Here is a 14,895-nt window from a genome sequence, read left to right as displayed (position 1 = left end):
TATGTTGGAAAATAAGCCCGTAACTATATTATGTGATAAGACTTGTAAGGGAAACCTCTTAGCAGGAATCTAACTAATTAGATAACTTTAACCGTGCGGTCGAAGTTCCTTAAAATCTCTTTAACCACCTATATAGAAAATAAGCAATATATAGAGTTTTAGCTCTATACCCTTAATTTAATAGGTTATAAGCCTAGGTTTGCGCCTAACGAGCTAAATTTAATTACTTTATTGTTAACGATAATTGCTATTGTAATATTACTATACAGGCGTTAAAAAGTCGTTAAACGTTTAACTAACTTATGACGCTATAACGAGCGGCTATATAGCTGCTAATGACGGACTCTACGCTAAATATATAAGAGGATCCTACTAAGGATAAGCCTAATATGGTCCGTTATTAGATAGCGGTACTAGAGGCTTAGGAAGACCTCTTATTTATATAACAGAGCCTTGTAGCAAGAACTACGGTGGACTTGTTAATGGGCTAGGTGTATAGGTGATGTAGGAAGTTAACAACGTAATAATAACTGGTAGAGTGGTTGCCTAATAGATTAACTCTAATTGTATTCTAAGATTTACTATAAGGAAAGAACTATCTAGGTAGGGACTGAGGGTTCTTAAATATATAACCGTACTCCTATGAAATCCTTCTTATATATAAGGTATGTAAGGTATATAAGGTATATAAGACGTTCCTTATAGATCTTATAAAGCTCGTAGAGCTTATTATATAACTTTAGTTATTATTTCTCGTTATATAGTTCTACTGGCTCTATTCTGGACCGTGCTTGTATTAACTAACTAGCTTTTTTTAACTCTTCTCTAAGTAGTTATAATATTGTACTTAAAGCGTCCGCAACACTATCTCCCTCCTCTTTATCTTTGTCCTTAAAGATACCTAGCATCTCTAGGTTATTTACTAGAAGTATAATATTTATTTAATTAATTTGGTTAATATCGTTACTTATTATACCTAAGGCTACTTCTTCTTCCTCCGCTAAGCGTCGGTCTTATACCGTAGCCGTTATATTGTTGCTGGGTGAGATTATACCTTCTTATTCTTGCTGCGTAAAAGAGGGGTTGGTTTATATTGTGATTACGTTACCCGTTAACTAATAACCGTCCTCCTATGCCGAATGTACGTGAGCGAATGTGCGGTCTTCCTGTGACGTTCGTTCCGTTTCTAATGCTAAGTGTATGCGTCCTATAACTCTTAATACTCTCTAAGTTCCTTAAGTAATTTGTTATAGGGTTTTATATTTAATCCGCTGTTGCGAAGCTTAATAGTAAACTATTAAAGGCGCTGTCTGAGATTTATTGATTTTAGTATAATAATAAGCTTTATTTAGCTCGCATCCGTAATAAGGAGTGTTGTACCCTTAAGGCCCGTTAAAACGCTTATACTCGTCTTCTTCGTCTTAAAAAGGTTTGTAAGAAGGTTTGTTTTAAGGAGTAGAAACTTATAAAATAAGGTTTATAGGAACTTAGTAATAAAAGAATGGATTCTCTTCTAATAGAGAAGGAAATAACTCTAAGTAGTTTAGTAATTGTTCTTTCTAGGTTCCCCTTAGGTAACTTATTTTTTAGTAATCCTTTTTTATTAATACTGCCTAACCTTTTCTTTTTTAATACTCCTATACCTTTTTTATAGTATTCTTTAAATTTTCTAATAGTTTTTAGGTAGTCTTATTGTAGCCTATCTACTTTACTTTATACTATATTTTATTGTCTATATTCTTATAACTAACAATCTTTAAAATTTGCTATTTATCCTTTTCTTGTCCTCTATATATGTCTGCTTTATAGACTAGTAGCTTAATATTCCTATATACTGGCTTTAGCATTGCGATATGCTATATAGGGTAGATCTTTATTTTGGTTAGTAGGTTTAACTTAAATATAATTGGTAAAATCCTCTTCTTAATTTTAAAAGGTCCTAGTCTAACATAGTCTAACTTCTTACTTAGTCGTTAACTCTTAAAATTTTTGTATAGTAGCTATACTTTATCTCCCTCCTTAAGATTTGGTCCCTTAAATCTCCTAGTATTATAGTACTTTTTTATTCTTTGCTATACCACTTTTGCTATTTCCGTAAGGTTTGTATAAAGATTTATTAGTATCTTTATTCTTTACTTAGCTGTGCTACTTATTTTCTTTGCTTATTATAGTAATAATAATATTTTTAGTTTATACCCGTAATTTGCCTTAAATAGTAATATTCCTATTCCTTTTTAAGGTGTTATATTATATGCGAACTATATAACTAGTAATAATAATAATACCTAATTATTCTGTATATAATTAATATAGTGTTTTAGATACTGCTTTAGTATCTAATTTAATCTTTTTATTTAACTGTCTGTCTGCGGCTGATATGCGGTAAAAGTTGCTGCTTAAACTCCTTATTCCGATAAGAATACCTTTTAAAATGCTGCTATAAATCTTAGATCCCTATCTAATATAATTTTACTTAGTGCTCTATATTTTATAAATACTTCTTTAATATAGATTTTAGTAATATCTTTTGCTGAGATTTCTTCTGTGTATGCTATAAAGTATCCCTACTTTATTAGCTTGTCTACTATTACTAGGATTATATTATAATCTTATTTAGTAATAGGATTTCTTAATTTTAGTAACTTTATAATAAAGTCCTATAATATAACCTCCTATAGTCTCTCTGGTATTTTAATAAGTTATAGCCCTTTATATAGCTTATGCCTTATTAGTTTATTTCTTTAGTAATTTAGATATTCCTTTATAACTTATCTTGCTAGTCCTTAGATTTTATTAATAATATACTTTTCTTAGAGTCTTAACACTAAGCCTATAGCTCTATTATGTCCTTAAGTTAATCCCTTGTAGAATAACTTAATAAATTCCTTTATAATATTTCTTAGCACGTACGTTACTTCTCTGTTTTTGGATCCTTTGCCTATACATCTTAGATCTTCTATAATTATGCACTTTTTAGTACCTTATAGGTCTAACTAATTTCTCTTATTATTGCGATTTTTGGATAATTATATTTAATTAATCCGTCTGTGTCTTTTCGCAGTAAAGCCCCTAATGGCTTTTTATTATTTTGTAGTTTAGCCTTTTTACTTAGAGTATCTGCTTATATATTATTTGTACCCTTAGTATACTAAATCTTAAAATAGTATTCTATAAGCATTTTTACCCATCTAACTTATCTCTAGTTAAGTTCTTTTATTATTAGGAACCCTATTAAGTTCTTATAATCCGTTTTAACTATAAATAGCTTTTCTATACCTTATAAGAATGCTCTTTATTTCTAAAGTGCTATAACTATACCTAATAACTCCTTGTTATAGATGTTATAGTTTAGTTCTAGTAGTGTTATCTTTTAACTGTAGTATACCACTAGGTGCTATCCGTCTTTATATTTTTATAGGAAGTATACCCCTAGTATAAAGTCTAATATATTTATTTTAACCACTATCTCTAGCTTCGGTTAGTAGATTTTAAGGATTAGATCTTAAGTAAACAACTCCTTAACCTCCTTAAATAGTTTCCTTTATTCTTCTCCCTATACCTAAGGTTCTTCTTTCTTTGTTAACCTTATAAATGGCTTAATATCCTTTAACTATTAAGCTATAAACCTTCTGTAGTAATTGTAAAACCCTAAAAACGACCTTAACTGCGTAACGTTCTTTAGTTCTTACTAATTTACTATAGCCTTAATCTTCTTTAGATCTATGCTAAGTTAGCCTAGTTTAATAACAAATTTAATAAAATCTGTCTTCCTAGTAAAGAACTTATATTTCTTAATTACTACCAGTATTTGTTCTTTTTATAGTCTCTTTAAGACCTATTTAATGTGTTCTCTATATTCTTCCTTACTTATTAAGTAGATAATAATATTGTTAAGGTATACTATAACAAATTTGTCTAAGTGTTCCCTTAATATATTATTAATACGTTTCTAGAACGTTACTAGTGCATTTATAAGTCTAAACTATATTACTAATGGTTTATATAGTCCTTCCTTTAACCTAAAGGCTGCCTTTTATTTATCGCCTTCCTTAATCCTAATCTAATAGTACGCCTATCTTAGATCTATCTTTATAAAGATTTACGCATTACTAATCCTATCTTAAATTTTGCTAATTAAGGGTAAAGGATACCTATCCTTTCTAGTGATGCTATTTAACTATTTATAGTTAATGTATAGCCTAAGTTTCCTATTTTTTTTTAGTATAAATAGTACTGGATATTCTGCTAATAACTGCAATGGTCTAATATATTGTAACAAAGCCTTATAGTAGGAACTACGGTAGACTTGTTATTGGGTTAGGTATATAGGTAAAGAACAAGTAGTTAACAAGTAACATAACTAGTAAAGTAGTTGCCTAACAGATTAACTCTAATTATATTCTAAGAATCACTATAAGGAAGGAACTATCTAGGTAGGGACTAAGGGTCCTTAAATACATAACCGTACTCCTATAAAATCCTTTTTATATATAATATACGTGATATATATAAGGTACGTAAGTTCCTTTCGTTCCTTGCGTAGTATATATAGCATATTATATAACCTTAGTTACCATTCCTTATTATATAGCTCTACCAGTTCCATCCTAGACCGTGCTTATATTAACTAACTAGCTTCCTCTAACTCTTCTCTAAGTAGTTATAATATTGTACTTAAAGCGTTCGTAACACTATCTCCCTCCTCTCTATCTTCGTCCTTAAAGATACCTAGCATCTCTAGGTCGTTTACTAGAGGTATAATATCTATTTAATTAATTTAGTTAATATCTTTACTTATTATACCTAAAGCTTCTTCTTCTTTATACGCGTAACGTTATACTCGTATAGTTGCTTTTATATTATCGCTTAGTAAAATAATACCATCTCCATATTCTTATTGTGCAAAAGAGAAATTAGTCTATATTGTGCTAGCGAGTCCTTCGTCTTAATAACCCTCTTTTTACTCGGAGTGTACTAAAGTAAATATTCGGTTGTCCTGCGACGTTCGCTCTTCTTCTAACGCTAAGTATGCGCGTTCTATTACTCTTAATAGTCTTTAAGTTCCCTAAGTAATTTGTTATAGGGTCTTATATTTAATCTACTGCTGCGAAGCTTAATGGTAATCTAGCGTAGGCCCTTACTAAGCTTAAGCGTTTTCGTAATGTAAAGTAAAAAGCCCTAAATATCCGTATTATGGCGTCCGCTCGGTTGCTTCGTCTTAAGAAGGTTTGTAAAAAGGTTCGTTTTAAGGAGTGGAAACTTATAGAATAAGGTTTATAAAAACTTAGTAATAAAAGAACGGATTCTTTTCTAGTAGAGAAGGAAATAGCTATAAATACCTTGGCAAGTGCTCCTCTTAGGTCCCCCTTAAATGGCTTGTTTTTTGGCGATTCTTCTTTAATATTGCCTAACCTTTTCCTCTCCAATACTCCTGTACCTTTCCCATAGCGTTTTTTAGATTCTTTAGTAGCTCCTAGGTAGTCTTATCGTAGCCTATCCACTTTACTTTATACTATATTTCGTCGTCTATATCCTTATAACTAATAATCCTTAAAACTTACTATTTGTCTTCTTCTTGTCCTCTATATGTGTCTGCCTTATAAACCGGTAGCTTAATATCTCCGTGTACTGGCTCTAGCATCGCGATATGCTATATAGAATAGATCTTCATTTTAGCTAGTAGATTTAACTTAAACGTAACCGGTGAAATTCTTTTTATAATTTTAAAAGGTCCTAGTCTAACATAGTCTAACTTCTTGCTTAATCATTAACTTTTAAAATTTTTATATAGTAGCCACACTTTATCCCCCTCCTTAAGATCTAGTCCCTTAGATCTCTTAGCGTTATAGTACCTTTTCATTCTTTACTATACCACCTTTACCGTTTCCGTAAGGTTTGTATAAAGATTTATTAACGTCTTTATTCTTTGCTTGGCTATACTACTTGTCTTCTTTACTTAATATAGCGATAACGATATTCTTAGTTCGTATCCATAATTCGCCTTAAAGGGTAATATGCCTATCCCTTTCTATAGTGTTATATTATATACAAACTATATAACTAGTAATAATAATGCCTAATTATTCTATACGTAATTAATATAGTGCCTTAGATACTGCTCTAGTGTCTAGTTTAATCTTTCCGTTTAGCCGTCCATCTGTGGATAATATACGGTAGAAGTTGCTACTTAAACCCCTTATTCTACTAAGAATACCTCCTAGAATGCTACTATAAATCTTAGATCTCTATCTAATATAACTTTACTTAGTGCTCTATGTCTTATAAATACTTCTTTAATATAGATTCTAGTAATATCTTCCGCTAATATTTCTTCTATACATGCTATAAAGTATCCCTACTTTATTAGCTTATCCACTATTACTAAGATCGCGTTATAATCCTATCCGGTAATAGGGTCTCTTAACTTTAGCAACTTTATAATAAAGTCCTATAATATAACCTCCTATGGTCTCTCTAGTACTTTAATAGGTTGTAGCTCTCTATATAGCTTATACCTAATTAGTTTATTTCTCTAGCAATCTAAATATTCTTTTATAACTTATCTTACTAGTCCCTAAATTCCATTAATAATATACTCCTCTTAAAGTCTTAATACTAAGCCTATTGCTCTATTGTATCCTTAAGTTAATCCCCTATAGAATAACTTAATAAATTCTTTTATAATATTTCTTGGTATATACGTTACTTCTTAGTTTTTATATTACTCTAAGTTTAGATCCTCTGCTTATATGTCTTAAATCTTTTATAACTAATTATTTTTTAGTAATTTATAGGTCCGTGTTTTCTTTATTACTATAATTTTTAAATAGTTATATCTAATTAATCCATCTGTGTCTTTTCGCAGTAAAGCCCTTAATGGCTTTTTATCGTTCTATAGTTTAGCTTTTCTGCTTAGAGCGTCTACTCGTGCATTATCTGTACCCTTAGTATGCTAAATCTTAAAATGGTATTCTGTAAGCATTTCTGCCTATCTAACCTGTTTTTAATTAAGCTCTTTCGTTGTTAGGAACCCCGTTAGGTTTTTATAATCTATCTTAACTATAAATAGTTTCTCCGTGCCTTATAAGAATGCTCTCTATTTCTAAAGTGCTATAACTATACCTAATAACTCCTTATTATAGATGTTATAGTTTAGTTCTAGTAATATTATCTTCCAACTATAGTATGCTACTAGGTGCTATCTATCCTCGTATTTTTATAGGAAGTATGCCCCTAGTGCAAAGTCTAATATATCTATTTTAACCACTGTCTCTAGTTTCAGTTAGTAGATTTTAAGGATTAGGTCTTAAGTAAATAACTCCTTAACCTCTTTAAATAGTTTCCTTTATTCTTCTCCCTATACCTAAGGTTCTTCTTTCTTTATTAACCTTATAAATGGCTTAATATCCTTTAACCATTAAGCTATAAACCTCCTGTAGTAATTGCAAAACCCTAGAAATAACCTTAACTGCGTAACGTTCTTTAGTTCTTACTAATTCACTATAGCCTCGATCTTCTTTAGATCTATACTAAGTTGGCCTAGTTTAATAATAAATCCAACAAAATCTGTCTTCCTTATAAAGAATTTGTATTTCTTAATTACTACTAGCATCTGTTCCTCTTATAGTCTCTTTAAAACCCATTTAATGTGCTTTTCGTGCTCTTCCTTACTTATTAAGTAGATAATAATATTATTAAGGTATACTATAACAAATTTATCTAAGTATTCCCTTAATACATTATTAATACGCTTCTGGAATATTACTAGTATGTTTATAAGTCCGAACTGTATAACTAATAGCGTATATAGTCCTTCCTTTAACCTAAAGGCTGCTTTCTATTTGTTACCTTCCTTAATCCTAATCTAATAGTACGCCTATCTTAGATCTATCTTTNTAAAGATTTACGCATTACTAATCCTATCTTAGATTTTGCTAATTAAGGGTAAAGGATACCTATCCTTTCTAGTGATGCTATTTAACTGTCTATAGTTAATATATAGCCTAAGTTTTCCATTTTTCTTTAGTACAAACAGTACTGGATATCTCGCTGATAATTACAATAGTCTAATATATCCCTTTCGTAGATTTTCTTAGATAAACTCTTTTAAAGCTCTTAACTCTTCTTCGGTTAGCTTATAAATTAGAAAGAACTTTAGACTTATTCCTAGTTCTAACTCTATTTTATGGTTTTATGCTATATACTCTAATAGCTTTTTACTTTCTAGTGACCATAGTTTCTTGCCATACTTATGGTATCTCTTTAGTATATGGCTTAACCCTTTATTTGTTTCCTTGTAGGTCGCCCCTACTTAATACTATACTATCTTAGTCTGTTGTTATATCTTACGGCATTAAGTATTTCTAATATTAACCTGTCCTATAATCTAATCAATCCTTAGATTATATTCCTATAACTAAGGCATGCCTAATACTGCCTCATCCCGTCCCAATAGTAGGATATTAAAAGACATCTCGATCTGTCTCCCTTTAATGGTTAACTAAATTAGTCCCGTTTTAAGATTAATAATACCTCCTCTATAGGCTATTGGATCTCCTGAAATTATAACTAATAAATAAGGGTGCTTCTTCTGTCTATATAGTAGCCCCATCCTTTTAACTGCTGCTAGTAAGATATGGTTTCTTATTGCTTTACTATCTATTAATGCTTTAAACTGCTAATCTTGCCATTTAACTTATAAATTTAGGTATTGTCCTTAAATTCCTTTAAGGGTTTAAGGCTCTACTACTAGCTCCCTCTAGTCCTATAGGCCTCTACTTTTCCTAACTATTAGCTGCTAGATCCTAGTGTACTTAACTTATTCTTTAGCTAATGCTTTGTTCGCTTTTTATCCTCAACATACTATAGATACGTGTTCTTTAGGTATTCCCACTACTATTATCCGTCTAAGTATTCTTTTGTAAGGAATCTTCCTAGTTAAAGTATTAGGTCCCCTTAACTCTATACTTCTACTAAATGCCAGCCATGCATATACTTAGTATTTTAGTATTATCGCTTATCTGGCGCCCAATATATCCTTATAGGGTATTTCTGGTTTTTGTCCTTTGGTGCCCTATATATGTTATATATATTATCCATATAAGCTATCTATAATAATATGTAATGCGCTAGGTGGCTTAGGTTAACTCTTAACTTATCTTTATCCTTAAGTTTAAACCTCTATCGTGTTAATCTAATCGTTGTAACTTCTTTTATAGGTACTAAGATATATCTCTCGCTTCTCTAGTCCTCTAATCGTTATTTTAGATCCTTTAATATTATAATTAAGGCTCCCTTAATATGATTTATTGCTTTTTCCGTAATTGGGTAGTTTTGGATAACTCTCTTATCTAACCACATATAGAAATCTTTCCACTTATTATTATGCCTTTGCCTATACCACTTTTAGTACAGCTGCTGGAGTGTATACGGCTTATCCGTAAGGAAGTATCTTTTTATTACTATATCGTAATAGCCCTTTATATGCCATTCCTTGAACCTAGTTAAAATCCCTAAATCCTCTTCGTTTTTTAGTTTAGTAAGCCACTTAGCTCTTAGCGTGCCTGTTCTCGGCCTATTAGTGATTCTTTATACTAGTGCTCTATCTTATATATAACCTAGTGTACTAGATCTTATATCTAGTTTCCGTTCTTACTATACGGTAATTCTTGCTCTGAATTTATTTATAGTTTCTTAATATCTACGTCTTGTAGTTAGATCCTTAAAGTCTTCTTACTTCTTAATCGTGGTATTAACTTTTTAATCTTTAGTCTAAACATTGTGTTTAACTAGTAAATCTTCTAGGTCTATATATCTGTCTCCTAATCTAATTACTGTTTATATTGTAGATTCTCTAATCTATAAAGAAGCCTCTTACCTCTTACTTATGGGTGTTTTAATTCGTACTCCGAATTTTTAGTCCCTTAGATTCTATAATCCTGAGCTCGCTTTTGTCTTAAGCTGTACTCTAGCCTTAGTCTAACTAGGCTTTACTAGTGTTCTTATCTTGTCTTAAAAGTCTTAAATCTCACTTATCTCGTCTTAAGAGTCTTGCGCCTTTAGGAAACTTTGTCCTAAGCTTATTCGTACATTACTAAACTAAGCCGTTGCTCTACTCTATCGGTTATCGTCCGTTATAGGTCCTTAAGCGTGCCTTATCTCATCTTAAGAATCTTAGTTATCTCTTATCTTGTCTTAAGAATCTTAAGCCTTTAGCCTTTTACCTTTATTAAGTGGTAAGCTAGCACTAGCAGTCGTCTGCTTACTTAATCGTCTTTAGATATTGCTCCTTCCGTCTTATAAAGTAATGGATGCCATATCCAACGGTATTATAATGCCCGTTACTAAACCTTGCTCTATAGCGGTCTTAGTCTCTACTTCTATCGCGTTATTAAGGTTTGGATACCCCTAGTTAGTTCCTTTTTCTTCCTTATTGCTATTAATTAATAAGTACTCTAACTTTATTATTATTGTTGCTAATTATTATCCGTACGTTGCTATAATATCTTAATCTAGCTTATAGAGTTAATCTTATTTTTTGTCTAACTCTATAGTTCCTCTAAGTCCTTTTAACTCTAGCTTTTATAGCTAATAGCTTACGCCGTACTTGGCGTCCTTATAAATTTAGTATGCGTTATTATAATAAAACGCAAAACTTCTAATTAAATACTCTTTTGTTCCTTATAGTACACTATTATTCCTCTATATATATATGTCTTCTATTAGTCTAGTTCTCTTTACCACATAGTGTCTCTAACCATCTTTATAGCTTCTAGCGAAATAACCTTATTTTCTGCAATTTATATAAGCTCTATTTTTAAACCATTCGTTCTGCTATAGAGTCCGCTTAAACGTCTTTTTCCACTAAGATTCTTGGTTTGGCCTATGCTCCCTTATCCTATAATTACTTAATCCTTAACTTCTAGGTTTCTATAGTTGTTTCCATCTTTTAGATTCTTTAGTACTACTTAGGTCCATTAGCTCTAGTCCGCCATTCTATAGTTTTTAACTTTGTGTTGGTCGTTACGTACTCTACGCCTTATATAACTATAGAACTCTATCTTGCCCTTTCTTAGCTAGTTCCCTTTAATAGATCCTATTATTAATCCTTATTACTTAATCTATTAATTCTCGTAAGGTGTCCGTATCTTCCATTAAAATAATTACGTCCTATACTTCTGCTTTAAGCCCTTGCTTATACTATGCCATTAGCGCCTTATTATTCTATTTAACTTATATAGCAAGTGTTTGAAATTGCGTTATATACTTAATTGCTGAACTTCTTTATATTAAGTTCTGTAACTTTCTTTCCGCTATAGTTATCGCCTCTAAATCTCTAAATATCTATATTAGCTATTCCGCGAATCCTCCCTAACTTAAGAACATAAACCGTACTTCTTAATTAGTAGTAGTCATGCCGTTTGCTTATATCTCCGTAAGATATAGCTTAAACCACTTAAGTGCCCTTCCTGTTAGGAACAATCCCGCGTACACTACTTGATCCATTAATGTCGGTAGCTTTACTACTTCCTAAGTAACCTTAAAATGCATCTGCGTTAAGAATCTTTTTAATTTTAACTTCTTACCTAAGAATCTTTTAATTAATAGTAACTTAATCTTTACTACTCTAACCGTATTAAGTCTATCTTTAAGTATCTTAGTATTGCTATTTAATTAATTAACTATTTCCTGTAACTGTTTAACCGTGGCTGGTTACAAATTAGTATCTTACATACTTATATCACCGCTTATCCCTAAGGTAGTTGCTGCCAATGACGGCGTTATAGTCGCTACTTTTAGTAGTATATTGTTTAACTATTTCTTATTAATACCGTAACTAGGTAGTAATTGTGTAACGAAGCCTTGTAGTAGGAACTACGGTGGACTTATTATTAGGCTAGGTATATAGGTAAAGAATAAGTAGTTAATAAGTAATATAACTAGTAGAGTAGTTACCTAACAGATTAACTCTAATTATATTCTAAGAATCACTATAAGGAAGGAACTTTCTAAGTAGGGACTAAGGGTCCTTAAATACATAACCGTACTCCTATAAAATCCTTTTTATACATAATATACGTAATATACATAAGGTACATAAGTTTCTCTCGTTCCTCGCGTAGCATACGTAGCATGTTATATGACCTCGGTTACTATTCCTCGTCATATAGCTCTACCGGTTCTTATCCTAGACCGTACTTATATTAACTAACTAGCTTCCTCTAACTCTTCTCCAAGTAGTCGTAATATTGTACTTAAAGCGTTTATAACATATATCCCTTTTATAAGTTCTCCTAGATAAACTCTTTTAATGCCCTCCCTTCTTCTTTGGTAAGCTTATAGATTGAAAAAAAACTTTAGACTTACTCCTAGTTTTAATTCTATCTTATAGTCCTATATTATATACTCTAACAGCTTTTTACTCTTTAGTAACTATAGTTTCTTGCCATACTTATAGTATCTTTTTAGTATATAACTTAGTCCTTTAGGCCGTCGAAAACGGACTCTGCACCTATACGTGGTAACGGCTACGAACTTAGGTCTTTAAAGTTTAGACTTAGAGCCAACGCAGAGACGTTATATAGCGTGCGATAGGACCTAGTGGTCGTAGTTATGAGCGTTGTGGGCGGTAGTAAAAAATTTTCAGATGGTGAGATCTCAAAAACCACTACTGTGGCCCTCTACAATTTAGCTACGCTATTCTCCTATTAAGGCACCTATACAATCTAACGTGGATATACGGCATTTGATAGCATCCCCTAACCCCTAATAGAAAGCATTAACGACCTCTTACATTGACGAATAAGCGATTGCGAGTGAATGAGTAGACGAATAAGCAAATATACGGCCCCTCCTAACCCCTAAGGCGATCGCCCGCGGAGCATACGGTCACTCGCCGTTTTTTCTACTAAATACTACCTAGCAGCCTGGATTACGACCCACGGTTTTCCCTATCTTCTTTTAACGGAGTAGTAACCTTTAGAAAGGGCCTAGCTAGGGCCTAGGTATAAAAGATACCCAAATATATAATATCCCGCTCGCTTATTAGTATTACGGTAGTTAGAATAGATAAATCCCCCTTACGCCTTTAATAGGCCCTAGGGGGGGGAAGGTATGGCGTATATAGTAATAGTTAGATAAGAAATAGCATATAGGGGATAGCTAAGATACGGGAAATAGTAGTACGGTAATTAATTGGCAAGGCCTAGCTAGGACGTAGTGAACCCTAGCTAGGGTAAGCTAGAGAAGGAAGTAGTGGTTCCTAAGGAGTTTAAACATCTAAGGAGGACAGGACGTAGCCGTAGACCCGTAGGGCCGCCGCTATAGACAGATATGGCAAATCGGGGTTTTTTATCCTACTGAGGTGGCTTATAGGGTTTTTCCTCCCCCCTAGCAGCAAGGGTTTTTTCCCGTTAATATTACTTTTCCCTTATATACGGAGTAGTCTGTGTGGGGCTAGATAGTATCTATATCAGACGTTAATCAAAGAAGAATTATTATTATTATTAACTTAGTCCTTTATCTATTTCTTTATAGGTTGCCCCTACTTAGTACTATACTATTTTGGCCTGTTATCGCATCTTATAGCGTTAAGTATCCTTAATATTAACCTAACTTATAATCTAATTAATCTTTAGATTATATTTCTGTAACTAAGGCATTCCTAATACTGCCTTATTATTCCCTAATGGTAATATATTAAAAGACATCTTAATTTATCTCCCTTTAATGGTTATCTAAATAGGTCCTATTTTAAGATTGATAATACCTCCTCTATAGGCTATTAGATCTCCTAAAATTATAACTAATAGGTAAGGGTGCTCCTTTTATCTGTATAGTAGCCCTATCCTTTTAACTACTATTAGTAAGATGTAGTTCCTTATTATTCCACTATCTATTAATGCTTTAAACTGTTAATCTTGCTATTTGACTTATAAATTTAGGTATTATCCTTAAATTCCTTTAAGGGTCTAAGGCTTTATTACTAGCTCCCTTTAGTCCTATAGGCCTCTACTTTTCCTAACTATTAGCTGTTAGATCCTATTATACTTAGCTTACTCTTTAGCTAATACCTAGTTCGCTTTTTATCCTTAATATGTTATAGACACGTATTTTCTAGGCATTCCTACTACTATTATTTATCTAAGTATTCTTCTATAAGGAATCTTCCTAGTTAAAGTATTAAGTCTCCTAACTCCTAAACTTTTACTAGATACTAGCTGTGTATATACTTAGCATTCCTGTACTATTGCTTATTTGGCGCCTAATATATCCTTATAGGGTATTTTCGGTTCTTTTCTTTTGGATTTTTATATATTTTATATATATTATCTATATATATAATCTATGCTAATATGTAATACGCTAGGTGCTTTAGGTTAACTCTTAACTTATTTTTATCTTTAAGTTTAAACCTCTATTATATTAATCTGAACGTTATAACTTTATTTATAGGTACTAAGATACGTCTTTTACTTCTTTAGTCCTCTAATCATTCCTTTAAATTCTTTAATGTTATAATTAAGGCTCCCTTAATATAATTTATTACTTTTTCCGTAATAGGGTGGTCCTAAATAACTCTCTTATCCAACTATATATAGAAATCTTCCTACTTATTATTATGTCGCTGCCTATACTACTTTTAGTACGGCTATTAGAGTATGTACGGTTTATTTATAAGGAAGTATCTTCTTATTACTGCGTCGTAATAGCCTTTTATATACCGTTCCTTAAACCTAGTTAGAATCCCTAGATCCTCTTTATTTTTTAGTTTAGTAAGCTACTTAGCTTTTAGCGTACCTACTCTCGGCCTATTAGTAATTCTTTATACTAGTGCTTTATCTTATATACGACCTAGTGTGCTAAATTCTATATCTAGTTTCTTGTTTTACTATA

At 31.7% G+C, this 14,895-nt stretch overlaps 1 protein-coding gene across 1 annotated transcript; it reads right to left on the bottom strand.

Annotated features, from left to right (window-relative positions):
- Positions 1 to 3,631: 3,631 nt before the first annotated feature.
- On the bottom strand, positions 3,632 to 7,597 carry K441DRAFT_449314 (uncharacterized protein; the record flags this gene model as incomplete). Its single annotated transcript, XM_067641685.1, has 3 exons — positions 3,632 to 3,684; positions 5,562 to 5,574; positions 7,502 to 7,597. Coding segments are annotated over 3 exons (162 nt in total), but the record flags the coding sequence as incomplete, so codon positions are not given.
- Between the last annotated feature and the right edge of the window lie 7,298 nt (positions 7,598 to 14,895).

Source organism: Cenococcum geophilum, assembly GCF_001692895.1.
Source record: "Cenococcum geophilum 1.58 unplaced genomic scaffold K441scaffold_74, whole genome shotgun sequence".
Classification (NCBI taxonomy): domain Eukaryota; kingdom Fungi; phylum Ascomycota; class Dothideomycetes; order Gloniales; family Gloniaceae; genus Cenococcum; species Cenococcum geophilum.
The sequence above is the reverse complement of the archived record's forward strand: the minus strand, read 5'-3'. Positions and strand labels throughout refer to the sequence as shown.